The sequence below is a fragment of the Dasypus novemcinctus genome, chromosome 16 (genome assembly GCF_030445035.2).
Source record: "Dasypus novemcinctus isolate mDasNov1 chromosome 16, mDasNov1.1.hap2, whole genome shotgun sequence".
Lineage (NCBI taxonomy): Eukaryota > Metazoa > Chordata > Mammalia > Cingulata > Dasypodidae > Dasypus > Dasypus novemcinctus.
Genome location: NC_080688.1, coordinates 37,371,124 through 37,395,989, shown reverse-complemented (window position 1 = coordinate 37,395,989; position 24,866 = coordinate 37,371,124). Strand labels below are relative to the sequence as shown.

At 35.6% G+C, this 24,866-nt stretch overlaps 1 protein-coding gene across 1 annotated transcript in view; it reads right to left on the bottom strand.

Annotated features, from left to right (window-relative positions):
* The window catches only part of MIB1 (MIB E3 ubiquitin protein ligase 1), a 151,121-nt gene that overhangs the window by 9,383 nt on the left and 116,872 nt on the right, over window positions 1-24,866 (bottom strand). Inside the window, exons 13-19 of the mRNA XM_004465108.5 lie at window positions 22,002-22,134; window positions 18,145-18,231; window positions 16,135-16,296; window positions 15,512-15,693; window positions 13,746-13,938; window positions 9,300-9,378; window positions 64-177 (exon numbers count right to left, since the gene is read on the bottom strand). Coding sequence (XP_004465165.1) covers window positions 64-177; window positions 9,300-9,378; window positions 13,746-13,938; window positions 15,512-15,693; window positions 16,135-16,296; window positions 18,145-18,231; window positions 22,002-22,134 — 950 coding nt within the window. The remainder of the gene's footprint in view (window positions 1-63; window positions 178-9,299; window positions 9,379-13,745; window positions 13,939-15,511; window positions 15,694-16,134; window positions 16,297-18,144; window positions 18,232-22,001; window positions 22,135-24,866) is intronic.

Genomic DNA, 24,866 nt, shown 5'->3' with positions numbered 1-24,866 from the left:
GAGATGTTCATGGAAGTATGGACAAGAAAGCAAAATAAGAGAATCAGAAGAAAATTCGCTTACAGATATCATCAGTGGCATCTTCTGAACTTTTCCCTCCACAACACATAATGAAAGGCACTCTTCTTTCAACTACTGCCCGGCACTGCACACACTTTTTCATCAGGCTAGCACAGTCTGGAAAATAGCAGCAGCAACACTTCTTACAAGGGAGAACATGAATAAGGGTGCTGTCTTTTCTGATCACTTTTATAACTTAAATTGAATGCTGAAATAAACATTAAGCATATATCAATATATGCTACTATCTCCTTAAAACATTATCAACCCAAGAATGAGTATTCTCCATTGGTAGCATCTAGAATAGATAGCCTATTATTATGAAAATAATGAGCAAAAAAAGTTTGTTTTTTAAAATGGGTAACAATAAATATTTCAAGATCTTAAGGCTTTAGAATAAGAGAGGTATATCCTTCACGAATTTCATCTGATATAAGAATTATAAGGTTGATTATATGTTAATTTACTAAAATTATTTGCTATGGCAAATGATTCTAAAACTCCTAAAATGCGTTGAACAATTAAACTGATGCAATAAAAGGGAACTGCTTACTGACTACTTTTTTTACATTTAAAAAAATTTAAGTATATCACTCATACATGATCATAAATAAACAATAAGTGTATAGTAAAAGTTGTGAACAAACATGAGTAATATCATATAGCGTTCCCATATATCACCCCATCAACAATACCTTGCATTGTGGTAATACATTTGTAACAAATTATGAAAGAGTAGTTGTCAAAGTCGTACTACTAACTATAGTTCATATGTTACATTTGGTGTATTTTCCCCCCAAACCTCCCTACCATTTCTTATTGTTGTTGTTCATAAACCGTATATTTTATCTAAAGCATACAATCAATGGCATCTGGTATAATCACAGCTTTGTGCATTCATCACTTTAATATTAAAGCATTTTCATAACTCAAAACAAAACAACACTATCACACCCATTAGTGTTACTAATTTCAAATCCTATGCTGTGCTTTCACCATTTCTGTTCATTTCCAAGCATTTACAAATAACTTTTTCCCAGTTCTGCACAGATTAAACCTCAGCTTTCCATTCTCCAACCTCATTCTATTCTCCAGTCACTTATATATACTAGCTATTAACGCCATGAGTTTGCTCATTATATTTAGTTCATAATAGTGAAATTATACAATATCTGTCCTTTAGTCCCTGGCTTACTTCATTCAACATAATGTCCTACAGGTTCATCCTCATCATAAGCTTCACAACTTGATTTCTTCTTACAGCTGAACATTCTATCATGTACATAATCACAGTGTATTTATCCATTCATCAGTTGAAGGACACCTGGGCTGTTTCCATCTTTTGGCGTTTGTGAATAATGCCGCTATGAACATTGGTGTGCAGATGCCTGTTCATATACCTGTTCTCAGATCTTCTGGGTATATACCTTGTAGTGGTAATGCTGGGTCACACGGCAGATATATATCTAACTTCCTTAAGAACTTCCAAACAGACTTCCACAGTGGCTGTACCATTCTACATTCCCACCAACAGTGAATAAGCATTCCTATCTCTCCAAATCCTCTCCAACACTTGCAGTTCTCTTTTTTTAAGAGTGGCCATTCTAGAAATATAAAATGGTATCTCTTGTAGATTTGACTTGCATTTCCTTAACAGCCAGTGATGTTGAACATTTTTTCATGTGTTTTTTCACCATTTATATTTATTCTAGAAAAATGTCTATTCAGGTCTTTTGCCCAATTTTTAATTGGGCCATTTGTCTTTTCCTTATTGATTTATGAGATTTCTTTATATATCATGGATATTACAACCTTGTCGGATGTGTGATTTCCAAATATTTTCTCCCACTGAGTAGGCTGCCTTTTTACCCTTTTTACAAAGTCCTTTGAGGTGCAGAAGTGTTTAATTTTAAGGAGGTCCCCATCTATGTTTTTCCTTTTGTTGCTCGTGCTTTGGGTATAGGGTTTAAAATACCCCCACCTGCTACAAGGTCTTGTAGATGTTTCCCTACATTATGTTCTAGGAGTTTTATGGTCCAGGCTTTTATGTTCAGGTCTTTCATCCATTTTGAGTTGATTCCTGTATAGGGAGTAAGATAGGGGTCCTCTTTCATTCTTTTGTTTATGGTTATCCAGTCCTCCCAGCAGCATTTGTGGAAGAGACTGTTCTGTCCCAGAAAGGCGGATGTAGTAGGCTTATCAAAAATCAGTTAGGCACAGCAAGCTGATGCAACAAGAGGATACAACAAGAGAGACACCAGAAAGAAAAACATAATAAGAGACATAACAAAGCAGGAAACAGTGGTGGCTCAAGTGATTAGGCACCTCCTTCCCATGTCAGAGGTCCTAGGTTTGGTTCCTGGTGCTTCCTAAAGAAACAAAAAAGACGAACAGACACAGCAAGTGCAAACAATGAGGGCAGGGCTGTAGGAGAAATAACTACATAATAAACCTTAAAAAAAAAAAACCTTTAAAAAAAATCAGTTGACTTTAGAGCTGAGGGTCTATTACTGAACTCTCAAATTCAATCCCATTGATCAATGTGTCAAATCTTTATGTCAGTACCATGCTGTTTTGACCATTTCAAGGTCAGGAAGCATGAGTGCTCTGAATTTGCTTTTCATTTTCAGGATTTTTTTTTTTTTTGGCTATTCTGGACCCCTTTCCTTTCCAAATAAATTTTGTATAAGACTTTTCTATTTCTGTAAAGTAGGTTGCTGAAATTTTGATTGGGATTATGTTGAATCTATAAATCAGTTTGGGTTGAACTGACAGCTTAACAACACCAGGAATAAAACCCACTTGATAATTCTTTTAATATGCTGTTGTTTTGGATTTGCTAGTATTTTGTTAAGAATTTCTCCTTCTATATTTATTAGAGAGATTGGTCTGTAATTTTCTTTTCTTGTAGTGTTTTTATCTGGCTTTGGTATTAGGGTGATATTAGTTTCATAAAATGTGTTTGGTAGTTTTCCCTCCTTTTCAATGTTTTGGAAGAGTTTAAACAGGATAGATATTAATTCTTCTTGAAATATTTGGTAGAATTCACCTGTGATGCCATCTGGTCCTGGACTTTTCTTTGTTTCAAGATTTTTGATGACTTATTCAATCTCTTTACTTGTGATTGGTTTGTATTTCTTGTAGAATCAGTGTAGGTTGTTTGTGCATTTCTACGAATTTGCCCATTTCATCTAGTTTGTCTAATTTGTTGGCATACTAGTTTCTCATAACATCCTCTTATGACCCTTTTTATTTCTGTAAGGTCAGTCATGATCTCTCCCCTTTTACTCCTATTTATTTGCATCTTCTCTCTTTTTTTCTTTGTTAGTCTAGCTAAGGGTTTGTTGATTTTACTGATCTCAAAGAACCAGTTTTTGGTTTTGTTGATTTTCTCTTTTTTATTTCTGCTCTAATCTTTGTTATTTCTTTCTGTTTGCTTTGGGATTGGTTAGCTGTTCTTTTTCTAGTTTTTCCAGGTAATCGGTTAGGCCTTTGATTTTAGTTCTTTCTTCTTCTTTTTTTTTTTAGGAGGTACCGAAGATTGAATCCAGAACCTCATACATGGGAAGACAATACCCAACCAATGAGATATACCGCTCCCTTTCTTTTTTTTTTTTTGTTTTGAGGTACATGCCAGGAATTGAACCTGGGATCTCATATGTGGGAAGCCAGTGCTCAACCACTGAGCCACTTGAGCAACCTGAGTTGGTTTTCTGTTTGTTCTGCTTACTGTTTTTGTTTTTTTCAGAAGGCATTGGGAACCAAACCGAAGACTTCCCATGTGAGAGGTGAGTGCTCAACTGCTTGAGTCACTTACACTGCTCCACCCCCTTCTTTTTTTTTTTTTAATTTTTAAATTTATCCCTCCCCCCGTTGTTTGCTCTCCTGTGTCCATTCACTGCATGGTCTTCTGTGTCCGCCCACACCCTTGGCAGCACCGGAAATTTGTGTCTTTTTTTGTTGTTGCTGTGTCATCTTGCTGCATCTGCTCTCCATGTGTGCAGCACTACTCCTGCACGGGTTGCACTGTTCGCGTGGGACAGCTCTCCTTGAGGGGCGCACTCCTTGCGTGTGGGGCTCCCCTAAGCAGGAGACATCCCTGCGTGGCATAGCACTCCCTGTGCGTGACAGCACTGCACATGGGCCATCTTGCCACAGAAGCCAGGAGGCCCTGGGTTTGAACCCTGGACCTCCTATATGGTAGGCACATGCCTACATCCGCTTCCCCCCTTTCTTTTTTAATATAGGCTTTTAGGGCTATAAATTTCCCTCAGCACTGCCTGCACTATAGCTCACGAGCTTTGAAAAGCTATGTTCTAGTTTTCACTCATTTCGAGATACCTACTAATTTCTCTTACAATTTCTTCTTTGAAACAGATTGTTTAGAAGTGTGCTGTTTACTCTCCACATATTAATATTTGCAAATTTTCCCCTTTCCCACCTATTATTGATTTCTAGTTTCATTCCATTATGATTAGAGAAGGTGCTTCATATAACTTCAGTCTTCTTAAATTTATTGAAAGCTGTTTTGTGGCCTAACATGTGGTCTATATTGGAGAAAGATCCATGAGCACTTTAAAAGAATGTATAAGCCAGTGATTTGGGGTGCAAAGCTCTGTATATGTCTGTCAGGTCCAGTTCGCTTATCATAGTTTTCAATTTCTCTGTTTCCTTATTGATCTTCTGTCTAGTTATTCTATCTATTGATGTGAGTGGTATGTTGACGTCTCCAACTATTATTGAGACATGTATTTCTCCCCTCAGTTTTGCCAGAGCATTTTCTATTTTGGAAACCTTGGTTAGGTACACAGATATTTATGACTCTTACTCCTTCCTGGTGGATTGTCCCTTTTATTAATATATAATGGCTTTCTGCATTTCTTATCACTTTTTTGCATATAAAGTCTATTTTGTCTGATACCAGGCTAGCTACCCTTGCTCTCTTTGTGTTACTATTTGTGTGAAATATCTCTTTTCAACCTTTCACTTTCAGTCTATTTGCATCCTTGGATCTAAGGTCAATATCCTGCAGACATCATATGGATGGCTCATACTTTCTTATCCATTCTGTCAGTCTCTTTTAATTGGGAGTTAACGTTCAATGCTATTACTGTAAAGGCATTATTTAATTTAACCATTTTATATTTTGGCTTTCATATACCTTATTTTTGTCTGTCTTTTTACCCTTTTGATTACCCTTTCTGATAGTCTTTACTTCTACACTCTCCTCTAAGCCTTTCTCATCTTTTCTTTTCTGGCTGCAAAACTCCCTTTAGTGTTTCCAGCAGAGTTGGATTCCTGTTAAAAATATCTTAGTTTCTACTTCTCTGTGAATATTTTAAATTCATATTTGAAAGAGAGTGTGGCAGTTTGAGACTATGAATCCCAAACAAAAGAGAAATATTATGTTTGTAAACTAATCTATTCTTCTGGGTTTGATACCCTTTGATTATATTAAATACAGTTGAAGGACCTTTGAAAAGATTAATTTAGGGCTAGGTCAGTGAGGCATGACTCGGATTGAGTCTCCGCCCACTTGCTGGGCCTGACAGAAACAGAGAAAGACTCACTTGGATGGATAAATAGAAGGAAGCCGTCATGTTTAATCCTGCCATACGAGAGAGAGGACTATGGGATCATTTAAGCACAAAGCCCCAAGAGGTCAGGCACAAGGAAGGTGCCCAAAGGAGATGGTGAGCCAAGAGGGGAAGGCTAAAACCGTGGCAGAGATCAGGGCCATTCTGCTTCACAACAGGACAACATGCCAGGATCAACAGCAGCTGACTTTGGTGAGAAAGCTTTTCTGATGGTGCCTAGGTTTGGGCTTTTCATGGTCTTGAAACTATAAACTAATATTCCAAATAGATACCTCTTATAAAAGCCAACACATTTCTGGTACTTTACACCAGCCCTTTGGGAAACTAAGACAATTTTGCCAGATAAAGAATTCTTGGCTGACAGCATTTCTTTTAATACATTAATTATATCATGCCATTGCCTTATGACCTCCATGGATTCTGAAGAGAAATCTGCACTAAGTCTTACTGGATGTCCATTGTATGTGATGTTTCCCTTCTCCCTTGCTGCTTTCAGAATTTTCTCTTTATCTTCGGCATTTGGCATTCTGAGTATTATGTGTCTTGGGGTATGTTACCTGGATTTATTCTCATTGGAGTATGCTGTGGATCTTGGACACATATATTCATGTCTTTCATGAGAGCTGAGAAATTTGGGGCCATTATTTCCTCAAATATTCTTTCTGCCTCTTTTCCGTTCTCTTCTCCTGGAATTCCCACACTATGTATATTGGTGCACTTCATGCTCTTCAACAACCTAAGCCCTGCTCAATTTTTTTTCCATTCTTTTCTCTCTGTTCTTCTCTTTTTACTTTCAGCTGTTCTATCCTCTATGTCACTGATTCTTTCTTCCATAATTTCAAATCTGATACTGTATTTTTGATCTCGCTTATTGTGTCTTTCATTCTCATAAGTTCTGCTATTTTTCTAAGTTTTCAAATTTTTCTTTGTACTTGTCCTGTGTCTTCTTAATGGCTTTTATTTCTTTAGCCATTTGTCCTTCAACGTCATGATTTAATTTAGAAGACTTGTATGAACTTCACTAATTAATTTTTTCAAGTCCTGTGTCTTGTCTAGAGTTTTAATTTGTTCCTTTGCCTGCCTCATATTTTCCTTTTTTTTAGTATGGCTTGTAATTTTTTGCTGACATCTAGGCATCTGATTATGATGCTGAGTTTATGCTGATGTTCAGTTTCCCTCTCTTGCCTAAAGATTGCTGTTAAGTAGCTGTGTATTAGCACTGTTCTTGGTTCAAATTTTTCTAGGTTTTTAGGATTGCCCTATTTAACTGCTCAAACTAGGCCTGAGGACCCAGTAATGGGGTACAAACCAATCTCCAAGGGCCTTGGAGAGACAGGTAGTAAAGGCACCGATACTCTCTTTTATTTATTTCTTACTTTTTTCTCTTCTCTGTATGTACATTCCTGGTCTGTCAGCAGATAACACTTTTCGGCAGACTTCTTAGCTCAGATCCCAGGCACTAGGGGAGAATGCATTCACTGTAATCCTGCCTGGGCAGGAGCAATGTTCAGAGTGGGCATGTAAACAAACTTTTTCAGAAGTTGCTCTCCTCACTTGGCCCTTCTTCCTTCTGAGTCCTCAACAACCAGCCCAGGGCACTAATGAGGGCATTTGAGAAGGCAAATTATCTTTTGCTCCCTGCAGCCTCTCAAGAGAAACAATGTCATGGCTCCACCCAACCTAGAAGTATGCACCCCTTCTAATCAGCAGACCAAGCTCCCTGGCCAAAATCAGAATTTGCCTTATGCTGTGTCCCTCCCTCTTCCCTTTTTTAAGGAAGAGGGCCCCTGCAACCCCTGTAGTCCACAGCCACTTGTCAAGGGCCAGAGGACCAAATGCTCTTTGCTCTAAATGTGGGGGGATGGACACCAGCAGCTGCTACTGCAGTTTTACTCACAGGATTTTTCCACCAGCCAAGATTCTTGGTATCTGGCATAATTATGTAGTTGTGTATTCATCATTTCAATCATTATTAGAAAATTTTCATTATCTCAATAATAATAATAAACAAAGAAACAAACACACAAAACAAAAAAATTCTTCATTTCTCAGTCTCTCTATACAATACATAGCTACTGTTTCTGGCTATTCTTGCACATTATTTATTTATTTATTAAGCAGTTATATTGAGATATATTCATATACCATACGATCTATCCAAAATATATAATCAATAGCTTTTAGTATATTCACAATGTTGTGCATTCATCACCATAAAAAATTTTAGAACAATTTCATTACTCCAAAAAGAAAAACTCCACACCCCTTAGCAGTCATCTCTCAATCTCTCCATGCTTCCCCAGCCCTACATAACCACTAATCTAATTTCATCTTTAAAAATTTGTATTTACATTTTATATAATGGAATCACATAGTATGTAGTACTTAGTGTCTGCTTTCTTTCACTTAGCAAAATGGGCTTTTTGTATGATGTTAGCATCTTGTAGTTATTACCATATATTAGTTCAGTTTCAAAGAAAAAGTGTTATATACACAATTTTACCCATATTCATAGTTCACACATCGTTTTACCATGCTATACAGTCCCAAGTTACTTTTTTTAGCTTTCCTTTTAATAATATACATCAGCTTAGACTTTTTCTTTATTTTTTTTTTTTAAAGAGGTACCAGGGATTGAATCCAAGACCTTGTGTATAGGAAGCAGGTGCTCAACAACTGAGCTACATCTGGTCCCTAATGAGAGCTGGTTTTTCGTATGTTTTGTTTTTATGAGGTACCTGGGATCAAACCTGTAATCTCGTACATGAGAAGCAGACACTTGAGCTACATCTGCTCCCCAGACTTTCCCTTTAAACAACTGTCATACCCATGCAATAGTAGTTAGTCACAAACATTATGTTGTGCTTTCACTTTTTCTATTCATTTCCAAAGATCAATACACATTCTTTTCACCAATTCTGTACAAGTTAACCCTCAGCTTTCCATTCTCTAACCTCATTCTATTTTCTGGTGTCATTTCAAAAACTGGAAAAATCACAAAAACTATGGTAGAGTATCCAGAGATAACTTATGAAAAGATAATGAAAGTTAACAAAGCACAAAACTACTGAAATGGGCAGGGCAGGGCAGGGCATACACTGTGACTCCACTAGAGGATGAGAATCATTAATATGCCAGGCCTAAAAACAAATGGATCTGATGTAGAAAAGTACAAGACACACCAGGTGGAAGCTAATGTTAGTGGCTAAACCTGGATTGGGATTTGGCTTCAAACTGAGAGCAGATTTTTTCTTAAATTTAATAAATCAACTTAATAGCTTCAATATATATAGTATGTAACCACAATTATTTAAAATTCTTATTAGTGTTAAGTTAGGCTGTTACATTCTTTCTACAAAATCTTTTTTCCAAGATGGATATAATCCTCCTTTCTTTGGCCTGCAAACGCACTTTACACTCTTCAAGACGAACACTCTTTTTTAACATTACTGTGATGTGGGTACTGAACTACTTTACCATTTACTCCATGACAGAGGGACACTTTCTGTCTCAGCTTCATCTTCCCTAGCAAAAAAAAATTTAACAACTTTTCTGTAAAATGGAAAAAACAGAGTCTACTTCTTAAGACAGCAGTTAAGATAAATGAGAAAATACTCAGGATGTTTTGCATAAGCTACTTACTCTCACAAGCACACATATGTCCACAGGGTTGAAAAAGAACAGCTGCTTTCTTGTCAGAGCATACCACACATTCTTCAATCTACAGAAAAGAGTTTACAGCACATAATTATAGGTTCAAATAAAAGGAGTAGAAGAATCATGGGCAGGGGAATTATAAATGAGTATAATTATGTTATATTGTGGAAACAGATGATCATATATTCCCAAATAAGGCCCACGTAGGGCGTATTGATTTCAAGAGGCTGTGTGCCTTGCCTCTGGTACCCAGATATACCTAGAGCCCTTAGAAGCACTCTTTCTTGAGGTTTTGTTTACTATGAGAGCTATGAAATCTGCCTTAGACCTGCATAAGCATAACCTTCAGAATGACCCCCTGATTTACTTTGAAATATCTTAGCCATAAAAAATCTTTTTAGTTAAGTTTTCCCCCTTTGTGTCAAGGTCTATTTCTAAACACATCGCTAGCTAGCGCTTGGTAACAATCCTTCAGTGCCAGGGAGGCTTATCCCCAGGAGTCATGTTCCATGTTGGGGGGAAGGTAGTATGGTTTTGTTTTTGTTTTTCTGATTTTGGCTTAGAGAGAGGACACATTTGAGTAACAAGGAAGTTTTCAGGAGGTGTTTCTTAGGTATTAATTATAATTAGGCTAAGTTTAATTTTTATAGAAATAATGTTCATAAGTACAAGCATTAAAATAGAGGACTTGGCATAAAGGCCTATTTTCTTTATATATTCCAGAGATTTTTGCCATTTTGTTTGAGAAAGCAGCAGGACTTCCTCTGGATGGAAAGTTTAATATTTTGTTAGCTACTATGTGGGCCTCTGTCAAGAAAACATACCTATAACAATGCAAATACATTCATATCTCACAGAAGTTTTAAGTAGATTCTTTCCTACTTATTACCCCACTACGAGCATCCTGTACTAGTGATATATCTTTGTTATACATCCTGAAAAATTCTTATATTCCTTTTTTTAAAGATTTTATTTATTCCCCGTCCCCCATCATTGTTTGCACTCGCTGTATGCTGTCTCTGCTCGTCTTCTCATTAGGAGGAACCAGGAACCAAACCTGGGAGAGATGCGCTCAATTGTTTGAGCCACCTCTGCTCCCTGCTTTGTCATCTCTCATTGTGTTTCCCCTTTGTGTCTCTTGTTGTGTCATCTTGTTGCATCAGCTTGCTGCACCAGCCTGTTATGCCAGCTCCCTGTCTTGCTCATCTTCTCCAGGAGGAACCAGGAACCGAACCCGGGACTTCCCATGCAGCAGGTGGGAGCTCAATCACTTGAGCCACATCCACTTCCCTATATTTGTATTCTTAACCACAAACCTCGTCACCCATCAAATCCCAGCTCCAACACTGACAAATTACCTAATACTGGCATGTCTCAGCTTTTAAAATCCAAATAATAAGGAACAACCCTTCCTCACATAGTGGTAGAGAATAAATTAGATATATGTGTAAAATGCCTAGTCTAATATAATCAGTGCCCAATGACTGATAATTCTTTTTCTCCCTTCTCTATAATGATGGGCTGGTTTTTAAAATAATGATTTCCAATTCATTTCTCTATATATCTAAATTGTTTTTGAAGAGTTTAAAGTAGTCTAACAAACTGATATAACCACTTACCCATTCCCCTGTGGTTAAAAAAAAACAAAACAACAACCAAGTTTCCCCCCATTTCTTAATTAATTCCTCAGGTTATATTCCCAGGAATGGAATCACTAAATCATTGCATATGTTCACTGCAATCACTTGTACATATAGTCAGGATGGCCTCCCCAAAACATGAACCCAGTTATTCAGCATCCAGGAGTTGTAAGAGAATGCCCACTTTCCACTTTCCTTACTAGAATTTATTTTTTAAATTTATTTTTGTACATTTGATAGTTGTTAACGATAATTCATAATTTTAAAAAATCTTCTGCCTCGCCAGCTCTGAGATGGCTCCCTCATCTGTTTGCTTATTCTGTGCTCATTGTTTTGGGGTGTTTTTTGTTGTTGTTGTTGTTCCTTGTCTGCTCATTGTCTGTTTATTTGTTTGTTTTTATTTAGGAGGCACTGGACCTAAATATGGGACCTCCCATATGGGAGGTAGGCATCCAACTGCTTGAGCCACATCCACTCCCCTGATAATTCATAATTTTTAAATGTGTATTTCTCTAATTGCTCAAGAGACTGAGCTTGTTTATTCTCCTTCTCTCCAAATAATGGTTTTACAATTTGTTTTATCTTCAGTGAAGGTGTTCATTATTCTTCAACCACTTGGGGTCACTATTTCTTCATAGTCAAACACTCTGCAACCAATCTGGCAAAGTCTGTTTTGTGGGTATGTTAGTTCTGTATTTTTCTACTAGTTTGAAAATTTCATAATTGAAAAAACAACTGCAAGCCTGAAAATTCTTGGAATAACTGCATTCATAAGTAGCACAAAAAGGAATGACAATATATTCTTTCTTTCTCAACCCCTTTCTGTCAACCCTCCCTTACAGATATTATTTTGCCTATCAGAACAGTACAAAGAAAAGTGGCTTGAGAATCAAGAAACCTGCACTGAATCCCTACCTAAAATTGCACTTCTCTGCACTTCAGTTTTTCCCATTGTTAACATGGAAACTGGACTAGATGAATAATATGCATTATGCCATATCTGAGAATCTGCTTTTATACTATGAACCTCTGAACACTATGGACTTACTCACTTACATGCCACCTAAGACACCTACAACATCTTTCATGACAGTAATTTTTTTTAAAAATCTAAGTCATAAATTGCCAATAGATTACAAGATTTTAGCACGGATTTCATATATATCATTGTCTTTACTACAAAACAGGTACTCAATAAAGGTTTGTCAAAAACAGACAAATCTAAAAAGAAAAGAATAATTTAAATTTGTGTTCTTCTTTTAGATTCTTTCCCAGGCTGTTACTTTGTAGTAAGCAGGTACCCAAGGCAAATTTTAAGTACTAAGAAGAATGATCAACATCAGTTTATTAAACAGAATTTACATTAATATAATGTATACAAAATGCCAAAATAGTGCCCAGCATATAATAAGTGCTGTTAGTTCATTCTCGCCCCCCTTCATAGATGGGTTAAGCAGCTATATACTACTCCTTCTGTGTTTCTGATCCAAAAATAACTCCCTTGTGCTGTTATTACGCCAAAATTTTTTATCAAAGATACATTCATTTGGGTCATACAAGCCTCCAGTCTTAAAAAGGCCCCTTTGCATATCTAAGAAGCACTGGCAGGATAAGTCATTGTTAGCTAATTCATCCTGAGAATTAGTACCAGCTCTTTTCTAATTAATGAATGTTAATGAACAGCTTAAAAAGCATCAAGAGAAAAATGAAGAGAATAAAAAGAAGGGAATGATAAAGCACATAAACTTCACAAATGAAACCAATACATCTTTTGGTTTGAGCTACTCATCTTAAGATAAATCATTTGTAGGAGGCTGGAATCTAATTTTACACACATGCATCCACAAGTAATAAGAAACTCAAAAGGAAAATCAACTAAGTCAGTAAACCAAAGTAAGTAAGATGTCACAGTTACGATAAAGCACTGAGTTAACTGGAAAAAGAATGAAGTCAGAAACTCAAAAAGGAATATTATCTCTTACAAAGCAAATGGATGGAATAAGAGGAGAAAAAAGTTAAGAGGAGAAACAGAATTTGGCATTACTAATTACAAGTCAACCAGATTTTATTTGCCTCCTGATGAAATGCAATATGAAGTACATGGCATCATTTGCATAGTTTTCGTGCCAAAAATGTTTATTCTGGCCCTAACCAAACCTTTAGCTTTAACTTCCAATTTAGAGGAGACACAGAGGACACAGAAACAAGTTCAATAACACCATGATGAAACAATCAAACAAATACAGAATGTATGACACTGTACAAAACAAAAAACTAAAGCAAAAAAAAACCACTATACTGGGCTTTTTTAAAAAAGCCAATGTTACTGGATACAAAGATGAATACAAAGCAGTCCACGCTCTCAGGAAAAAAAAAAAAAAAGATAAAGGTGCAATATACAAGAAACAATACAAGTGGAATCAAAATATCTTTAGGTTAAAGAGGGTGGCTTTGAAAGTAAAATAGATTACTTTTATTTTTAACTATAATTCTGATATAAGGGAAAAAAGGAAACCCATAAGCACTAAAATTTTGATAGTCCATAGTTAAATTTGGAGAACGATAAAACTGGCAAAACAAATGCATTTAATTAGACAAGATTGTAAATAAGTAATACATTCAGAAATTCTAAATGGGTCTCTTGATAAATACATAAATTTTCCTATACTTAAATCATTCTTTGAGAGAACAAAATAATCAGACACATGGCATTATATAGTCTTATTTATTATTAATTACAATCTCTAAGACCTTCATAAAAAGATAAAATACTATATAAAATATTTATTACCTTTGTTCTGGATTGAACTTGTTCTTTACAAATGAGGCATTTCTTAACCCGTGGAGAACATAAAGAACAAGTAGCAATATGTCCACATGGGCCAAAAAGAGTATCTCTCTTCATATCTGAGCACACCATACATTCTTCTAAGGTTTCAGAATCATTACTAATCATAGAAGGACTCCGAGAACCCACTTGACCACTAATAAAAGAAAACATTTATAATCAATCTTACCTGGTTATTTGTTACAAATTAATTAAAATTTTCAAAAAACATCTAAAGCATCATTAAGTATACATGAAACAACTTTAATTATGTTACAAGATTTAAGCTTTAAAATTTGTATGTGAAATTCTGTATATTATTTTTTTCTATATATCTATATCTCTGCATCTTTACACATATTTAGTACTAGTCGAACTTCAAAGTGAAGAAATCCTTGCCCAATGGAAAAAAGTGAATCTTCTAACAAGTCAAAAACACTAGTCAAATATAATTTAACATAAAACACAATGTCACTGAGAACCTGTTTTATCTGTATGGAACTAGCAGAGGGAAGGATTGCAATACAAAATTTTCTTTAAATTACAAAAAAGTTCTAATAAAGACCATGTTAATCATACTAACTAAAGAAAGAATAAAGCATCATCAGGGTCCACAATAGACAAGGCACTTTAGAAAATATGAAAATATGACACTTCAGTTGCTATTTTGATATTTAAGTGTATCACTGAGGAGTGCAAAATTCTATCAGAGAAAGATAAATGCATCTATAAATACATATATATGACTCATTAGAGCTCTAGGAAAGAGCTACCATTTCCTGTTTCTACCCAAATCTTCAGCAACTCATGAACGGACAGACCTGCACAAAATGGTTCTATCTTAGATCCCACTGTTAAAAGTTTACGACTGCAGATAACATGTATGGACCTCATGTTAATTTCACCTATACAAGCTAAAATTACAGTAATCCAAAGAGATGTCATTTCACTACTACACATAAGTTATATGAATAGCAAGAGAACACAAAGGTCAAGGGACAGCTCCTTAAATATTCTGTGACAAGAACCACACATAAAAGGGCAATAATAATGGCATAGCACTGTTTGGTTGGAAAAGTAATGAGATGTACCTTTTTGTGTCTACAATATCTCATACTAAGTAATTAGTTATGTCACAAATAATAATTAAAATGACATATTTTACTTTCAGAAAGGAAGACAAATCAAATGTAATCATTTTTAGAGAAAACTCCATCAGGAATGAATTGGTTCATTCATTTTACTCATTCTTGCAAACCTTCATTGATACAAAAACTATTTATTCAGGGCCTGTCAAACACCATGCAATGTGCTATGATTATTACAGAGTTTGTGAGAGATATATACCCTGTTGGTGGGAGTGTAAACTGCCTTCCCTAAGGAAAATACTATTAAAATTTTAAATATATATTACAGGCACAGTAATTTCAACAGCAGGACTTTTCCTTGGAGATACATTCCTCTAACATATAGGAGTACTAGAATATCAGATTAGTTTAGAAAAGTTTCTCAGGACTTATTAGGTATAAAACATTGTATTAAACAATGTGGGTAATGCAAGTTCAATAAAAGATATACTGCCTGCAGGAGACTTGTTAATGAAGAAAAGGCTAACACAAAAGACACAGGACGATAAAAAAAGAGACATACATAAGTATTCTAATCCTCCATTATAAAAGCAGATAAATTTTATGTATAGATTATTCAACTTAATGATAATAAATACAAACCTGACTTTTTCTTTGTGACATTTTGCCAGTGCTTTGCAAAGACTTGGATCAGGACAGAGATCAAGCGGTGATTGGCCTTTCTTATTTCGAATGGTAAGGTCAGCACCATTGGCTGCCAAGAAACAGGCAATTGATGCTGCACTCTTCTTCTCTGCCCCTTGGGTACCAAGTCCCATTATTAACTGAAATAAAAAGAGTCATCAATTTCCCTTTGGGAATCTGCTATCAATTTTTACCACCAAGGGGGGGGGGGGAATATATATATATCAAAAATACATGTCCAGGAAACACTGATGTTCATACAGTAAGACTGAAATTCTCAAGCATGTTGGTCTCAGAAACTCTATGCTCTTATGAAGACTTAGAATTCCCAAACAACTCTGAAAAGAAAGAAAGTTGTAGCTTTAAAGTAAGTGTTAAAGTCAGGAAGATTTGTGTTTGCCAGAGGCTGGGGAGAATAATAATAAATACTTGGCAATCTTTAGTATCAACTAGTATTTGGTTCATAAACTAAATTGCTAAGTATGAGATTTATCAGATGAATATTAGATTGGCAGTAAATAGAAATTCTTTCATTAGAAGATACTTCCACTGGTAGTAAATTGTATATTATCATTACTTACTGTGTTTTTAGATGGCTCCCAGGCAGCATCCACTTTCCCCACATCTTGCATATCTTGGAGCTGACGAAGTTGAGACAAAGTATGATGCCTCAGAGCTTCATGCAAAGGAGTATCCCCATCCTTATCCTGAATATCTAGTTTGGCACCAGCACGGACTAAGAGCTAAAAGAGAAAGACATCCATCTCATTTTGATAAAACATCCACACCCATGAGAAATTACAACATATCTAAAGTAACAGTGAGAAGGTCCCAGACCTTTCTGAAAGGGTTGCCACTAAAGCTACTTGTTCTTTTGTATTTACTTTCACACTCCTGAGCTCCTTACAAATAGTAATGGTTTCTGGTTATTAGAGAAAATAGAAAGAAATCAGAATCATTATGCTGTTTAATTCACCTATTCTAAAATTAGGATAACTAGAGGAAATTTAAGAAATCCCTTCTCCTTTTAATATCCGAAATGTGCATTGAGATATTTTAAGCACTTATACTAGTACCAAGTGGTAATGTTCAAAGTTCTTTTACTATTTAAACACGCATACACAAGTGATTATTGATTCCATTCTCTTTGGTTAATTTTCTTTACATGTTAATGGTCAGGTAAAGTCCAAATACCACAGAAGATAAACAAGAATTTTTTATCAGGAGGAATTTCAAGTAAAAATAATTGTGAACCGTATATGCTAAACTACAACCTCTCAGAAAATATGTATAAATGAAACATTTCAATAGATTATTTAAACAGCAAATATAAGGCTCTATTATATAAGACTATGCTTATGGCTCATCAAATGTCATCAAAGAGTTTCAGAAAAATACCATATACAGGAACCAATCTTACCTGTCTTGGCAAATTACCTTTTTCCCCACATTATTCCAAAAAGGCTAAAAATATTTTCACTCTAAAGAAGTATTTCTCAAATTTGAATTGCATCAGAATCACTTGGGGGGGGAGGTTGTTAAACCACAGACTGCTGGGTTCCACCCCTGGAGGTTCTGACTCAGTTGGTCTAAAGTGGGGCCCAAGAAATTGCTTTTCTATCAAGTCCCCTGGCGATACTAATGCTGCTGGTTTAGGCTCCAAACTTTAAAAATGACTGCTCCAGGAAAGTATTTTCAAGAGATATTCACTCAAATATTTTTTTTGAAATAATCAGATTAGTACATTTTTTGAAAAACATTTAAGCTTTTCTGGCATTTGCAGTACCAAATATCCAGTTGACAATTCTAAATATAGTTTACTCTCAATTATACAAATTAAGAGGGACTGTACTTTTTAAAAAGTAATATATATGTTACTTTGGTTTTTTTTTGTTTTTTTATTTCTCTCCCCTCCCCCCCCCCCAAGTTGTCTGTTCTCTGTGTCTATTTGCTGCGTGTTCTTTGTCCGCTTCTGTTGTTGTCAGCGGCACGGGAATCTGTGTTTCTTTTTGTTGCATCATCTTGTTGTGTCAGCTCTCCGTGTGTGTGGCGCCATTCCTGGACAGGCTGAACTTTCTTTCGCGCTGGGCGGCTCTCCTTAAGGGGCGCACTCTTGGCACATGGGGCACCCCTACGCGGGGACACCCCTGCGTGGCACAGCACTCCTTGCGCTCATCAGCACTGTGCATGGGCCACCTCCACACGGGTCAAGGAGGCCCGGGGTTTGAACCGCGGACCTCCCATGTGGTAGACGGACGCCCTAACCACTGGGCCAAGTCCGCTTCCCTATATATATTACTTTGAAATTTTCTGATGGTATTCTTGAATTCACAAATCTAGTAACAAAATTCTTTAAGTCTTTATAATAGTCAAAATATCAGTGTTTTCCAGTTTTCTGGAAATTATAAATTAAAACCTTTTATCCATCTGATGCAAAATAATTAGTTTAAAATTATAATTTTTACAGCTAACTATGCCTTTTTTAAAAATCTAGAACTGTATCATTTAAATTAATATTTCCAAGAAGTTCTAAAAATCTGTCTGGTTAAAATACAAATGTAAACTAAAATTCATGTCAATAAATACTTTACCCTAACAATTTGGGTGTGCTGTCGTTCAACAGCAAGGTGCAGGGCCGTTTGTTGGTTCACATTCTGGATATCCAGGTTTGCATTACCCTGAGCAAGAAGAACATAATTAAAAATAAAATTCACAATAATAAACAGCATTAAAACTGTAACTATTCATATGGAATGAGTAATACTAGATATTGTTGAACAACATTCCCCTCCTTAAAATTCTCTGTGAGCTGCTATAATATTACTCTCATATGATACAGTTTTGCTGGTAATATAGAAAGAATTGGATGGCACCTTTCTGAAATAGAAATATTAAGTTTAAAAATTATTTTTATTATGGTGATTCCATCTGAGAACACCTAACAGATAAAGTACAACAGAGAACTAAAAACAGCTCCCTTTCAATCTGCATTATAGAGCAACAGAGATAATCAGTTACTTTTAACCGTAAATATTCCTGAAAAGTTATGAGTCTTCATTCATAACTGAGTTCTTACTCATTTAGAGAAAAGGAATTATGCTCAGAGGTAATAAAAGAGCTATATCTAATTAGTATTAAAATATACTTATTAAATGGAGAGCAGAAAGCCCTACCCAAAGTCCAAGGATAGCCAAAGGACTAAAACCATTTGATATTCAAGAAGCAAAAGCACTGAACTTGCAGTCCTGAAGTCGGGATTCCAAAGATATAGGTTCAAATCTTAAGCTTTGTCACTTAAAATCTATGGGGGGAGCAGCTGTGGCTCATGTGCTTGAGTGCCTGCTTCCTATATGGTTCAATCCCCGGCCCCAATAACTGGAAAAAAAAAACCCTATGGGAACTTGAATATCTATTTCCTTAGCTCCAAAATGGTGACAGTACAACCTATTTCACAGGGTCATTGTGAAAAAGAAAAACAACATGTAAAAATGCCTGGTACAATGTCTGTAATAAAAAAAACAACTGAAATTAAGAAAAGGGATAAAGGTTCAGAAGATAAACCTTATCATTTCTGCTTAGGTCTTGGAATCACTCATGTCCTCTGAATACAATTCTAATACTGATCTGTGCCCTTGCCTGGGGTACCAAGTATGTTGAAAATCTAGTAATGCTATGCAATCTAGTAAGACAGTGGGAGTTTCTGGTTTATTTTTACTATTTATGGGTTTTTTTGAGTAAGGTCAAGAAATATCTGAACTTTTTTTTTAAGATTTTAAAAATTTATTTCCCCCTGTTCCCCCATTATCTGCTCTCTGCATCCATTTGCTGTGTGTTTTTCTGTATCTGCTTGTATTCTCTTAGGCAGCTCCAAGAACCAATCCTGGGACCTTCCTGAGCGGGGGAGAGGCGATTACTCTCTTGTGCCACTTCAGTTCCCCTATTCTGCTAGGTCTTCTTATTTTCTCTTTTCTGTGTCTCTTGTTGCATTATCTTGCTGAGCCAGCTCTCTGTGCCGGCCAGCATTCCTGGGTGGGGTGACTTTTTCCATGTGAGGTGGCATTCCTAAGCAGGGTGGATCTGCTGTGTGGGGCCACATTCCCACATAGGCAGCACTCCACGTGGGCCAGCCCGCCACACGGACCAGCTTGCCTTCACCAGGAGACCCTGAGCACTGAACCCTGGACCTCCTATATGGTAGATGGGAACCCAATTGGTTAAGCCACATCTGTTTCCCAAGAAATGTCTAATCTTGAGCTTGTCTGTTCTCACAGAAATGCAGAAAGTGAAGCACATTCTTTTTATGAATTCCCTGCGCTTTTCCATCATTTAGATTTTACCAAGAAGTATTCTGTCGTATGTATAAATAATCTGTTTATCTAGTCACCACTGACAAACATTTGGCTATTATAATTAAAGCTGTTAAAAGTATTTAGTACAAGCATTTGTGTGGAAATGCATATTTGGTTCTACTGGGTTTATATACAGAAGGGGGAATGCTGGGTAATACAGAAAATACATGTTTGACTTTATAAGAAACTTGCCAAATCGTTTTTCAAAGTGGCTGCTTTTGAAAAGCACCACCAATGTATGAGAATTTCAATTGCTCCACATTCTAACTAACACTAAATTAATTTTTCCCTAATGACCAATGGTTCTTTTCTGCTTATTTGTTTACTGTTTATCTTCTTTGGTAAAGCATATGTTTAAATCTTTTGCCCATTTTTAACAGGATTATTTGTCCTTTTATCATTGAGTTGTAGAAGTTCTTTATATATCCTGTCCTTTTTCAGATATGTTTTCTTGATTATGTTCCCCTTGTGTGGCTTTCCTATTCATTTTGCAGTGTTTTGATGAAGAATGGTTTAAAATTTTGATGAAGTCTAATTTACCAATTTTTTTTTATGATTATGGCTTTTTTGTGTACTAAAAACCTGTCTACCTCCAAGTCAAAAGATATTCTGCTTTAATCTAAAAGCTTTAAGGTTTAAGCCTTTATATTCAGGTTTATGACCCATTTTAATTTTTCTAAACATATAATATGAAGCAAGGGTCAAGGTGATTTTTGTTTTAGTTTTCGGCATATGTGTATCTACTTGTTCAAGCACCAGTTTTGAGACACCATCCTTTCCCCTTTAAATTACTTTGGTACTTTCACCAAAAATTAATTGACCATATATGAGTGGTTCTATTTCTGCATTTCCTATTCTATTCCTTTGATCTATATGATTATCTATGTAGGAAATACAAAAAAGCCAATCAAACAAGTAAGTTTAAACAAAGTAACAGGATACATGATCAATATTTTTAAAATGCATCTTTATACACAAGTATACAATTGAACAATTAAATTTAAAAATAATATAATTCACAATAGCATAAAGAAATACAAAATATTTAAGGATAAAGCTAATAAAAATGTGCAAGAGCAATCAAACTCCCAGCAGGCTTTTAATAGAAACTAATAAGATGGTTCTATACTTTATTTGAAATTGCAAAATTTCTAGAATAGTAATATAATACAGAGTAAGAAAAACAAAGTTAGAGGGCTTTACTGATTTCAAGACTTACGATAAAGTAACAACTAAAACAGGGTGACTTGGGCATAAGGATAGTCATTTAGACTTTAGATGAAAGGGAATTATATAACAATACTTCTAAGAGTGGTAATTTTAATTGCAAAGGCTTAACATGATGGGAGGAACAAAGTATGTTAATATTTTAACTCTTACTTAAATTTCTATAACTTTCTTAAGGATCTGATACTTAATTACAGATAATGGTACTTGATTACTTATAATAAACTATTTACAAAATTTTTCTTATCCACTAGACTGTAAACTCCTTGAAGTAGCAGATCACAGATAACTCCTTGGTAACTTCAACGCAGCTACATGGTATATGCTTTGAGGCATTTATAACTTTTGTAATACTGCAATAAGTAGGTTTCAAAATCCAATCTCATAAAAATGTGGGGCTGTATTATTTCTGGGATGAATGAAATAACGAAGGTGAGCCTGTGTTGCTAGGCAGCCAGTTTTTCCAGAGGCCCCGCAAGTCAGGAAACAAATCCCCAGATCCGGCCTTTAGTCTGGTGTCACCTGATGGCCAACTGGCCACACCAACTTAACTATCAACATGGATGGTTCTTGGTTTTAGAGTTGACTGATCTTCCATTGCATTAACAACAACTCTGGGAAATCCCTGATAGCTGATGCCTATTTCATTGGCCCATTCCAGGAAGACTGTGCAGAGGGAATGCTTTAGACTCAAGGATCCCCTGTTAACCCCTACCCCATTTAAGAACCAGTGTTAGGCAGAAGACAGAATATGCAATATAGTTGAGTATGCATCACCCTGGGTTTTACTGTAACCTACTAATGGGTAATTAACGAGGAAATAAATGAAAGACAAATATCCAAAATTATAATTATTCAACTGCTTTCCTTACCTGATGTACTAACAGTTCAGCCACTTCTACATGATTATTAAGGGCAGCCAGATGTAAGGCAGTATAACCGTCATCTTTCTTCTCATCCACAATCCATGGTCTTGGTAATTTAGACAGTAAAACACGCATTGCACTGCAAGCCAAATTTATATGATTTTGATACTTAAATAATTGGATATTTTTATTTTCCTTAGAAAAATATATTCAAAAGAAATGTTTAAAGTCAAATGAAAACATTCTCCTTCAAAGAAAATAAGGCCCTCAAAAACAAACAGAAATCCAATTTTCCTAAATCTCAAAAGTATAGCTTTTTGATATTGTGAGAGATAAACTATCAATATTTGTAAAACAGAATCCAATTAGAATGTGAGTTAAACCATAAAAAGGAATGCATTTCCATGTTACAACATGGATGAACCTTGAAAATATTATGTTAAGCAAAATAAGCCAGACAAAAAGGACAAATATTCTATGAGTCCATTTATATGAAATATCTAGAACAAGCAAATTCATAGAGATGGAAAGTAGTTTAGTGGTAACAGGGGCATGGGAAAAAGGATAGTTATTACTTAATAAGTACAGAATTTCTGTTTAGGGTGATGAAAAAGTTTTGGTAATGGACCGTGGTGATGGTAGTTCAACATTGTAAATGAAAATAATGCCCTTATATTTGTACATTTTTTAAAAAGGCAAAGTTTGTATATATGTGTGTGTGCTAAAATGAGAGAACATTACAAGAGGAAAACCACAAAAAGGGAAAGACATATATCCTAATGAGGACACAATTTTGGCTTTGTGGAATCTCTTAGGTTCAATTTGAATAGTTTCTATTAATGAGTGGGTTAATAAAAGATACTAGCTAGCAAAAAAAAAGTAGGAAAAATAGTAATTAAGACAAATTTTATGTAGCTATAATCCATTTAGTAGTATTTATTTCTGCAAATTGTGTTTTGGTGTCTTGATTTATACATCCATCTTTTACAAGTTTAGTTAATGTATGCCAATTATGCCAAGTCTAATTATTTCTGGACCTAATTAAGCTGAACATCATGACCCTGTGAAGCTCCAACTATGCACTTGACCCATAACATCTCTATCTTGTATCTCTAGCTGCAACGAAAGGTTAAGATTCATACACAGTACCAAAATTTTTAAATAAGTCTCTATAAAATACCAAGTTGTGAAGAATTAAATGAGATAATATAGATAAAATGTTTTAGTACAAGATCTAAATCTCCTCAATATAACAGCTAGTCTGATAACTTAAGATTACAGACCTAGAACCTGCACAGTACAAGTTCCCCTTCTCTCCTTTCTTCCTCTCCAACCTTTTGCCTATATTCTTAATCTTGGTTATACTTATTACCATGTAACCAGTCACTCAAGTCAGAAATCTGAGAATCATTCTAGATTCTTCCCTGCTTCTTAATTCCCATATTCAATTAGTCCTGTTATTTTCCCTTCCAAAACTAAAATTTCTTTCCCAGCCTCCAACATATAGCTAGGACATCGTCATCTTTCCTCCAGACATTTACAAAAGCCCCCCTCTTCCAAATCTATCCTCTATGCTGTCCACACACATATGTGACCATTCCACAATTTTCAGAAATTCAAACTTCACAGCATTCGGATGAAAAAGGCTTTCTTTTAAAGTACATGTATATTTTAAAAATGAAGACTGGTCCTGACAAAAATTATTCTAAAAATATGCTTTCTTACCTTAATATACTTTTTACTGTTTGTCTGGAGGTACTGGGGATTGAACCCAGGACCTTATATATGTGAAACAGGGGCTCAAACCACTGAATTATACCCACTCTCCCCTTAATATACTTTTTTAAAAGTATGAGATTAAACCTAATATTTTCTTGATAATTCAATTATAGTGAAACCAATTCTTGATTAACTGGTATAAGTTGAGGAGAAACAAGGTAGGATAGCCTAAAATAAAAATTAACGCAAGAGTCAACTATCAACTAGCCAACTCTGGGCAGATTAAATTTTTGTTGTTGCTATTGTTAAATAAAATTTTTATTTGAGAACATTTTTTGATTTACAGAAAATTATGAGGTCAGTATAAAACTTCCCATATGCCCCATACCCCTATACCTGATGTTACATTAATATGTACATTTGTTATAATAACTGAACCAATATTGATACATTATTATTAACTAAGGCCCATACTTTATTCAGATTGCCTTAGTTTCCACCTAATGTTTTTTTCTGTTCCAGAATCCCATCCATGATGCCACATTACACATTTCCTTAGGTTCCTCCCCTTAACTGGGACAGTTTCTCAGACTTTGCTTGTTTTGATGACCTTGACAGTTTTGAGGAGTACTAATCGGGTGTTTTGTAGAACATCCCTCAACTGGGATGTAGCTGGTGTTTTTCTCATGATTATACTGGGGTTACAGGTTCGAGGGAAGAAGACCACAGAGGTAAAGCGCCATTTTCACCACATCATATCAAAGGCACATACTATCAACGTAACTTACCACTGTTGACATCCTTGATCACCTGGAAAAGGTAATGTTTGCCAGGTTTCCCCACTGTAAAGTTATCCTATCCCAACTCCCACCCCAAACTCCACCCTTTGGACAGAAGTCCCTATGCACAGACCACTAAGATATGGGATGCAATGCTCCACCTCCTTGAGGGTGGAACAGCTACACAAATTATTTGCCAATTTTCTACACCAGAGATTTGTAGTAGATTTTCACAGACTTATAACCCTCTCATCAAAATCAGAGAGTATATAATTGATAATAACTACCCCCTAGCCCCATATAAACAAAAACAAATATTACAGTGCCTACAAGGTGAGCCAAGGGAAAGGCAAGCACAACAGTCCCTGGCCCC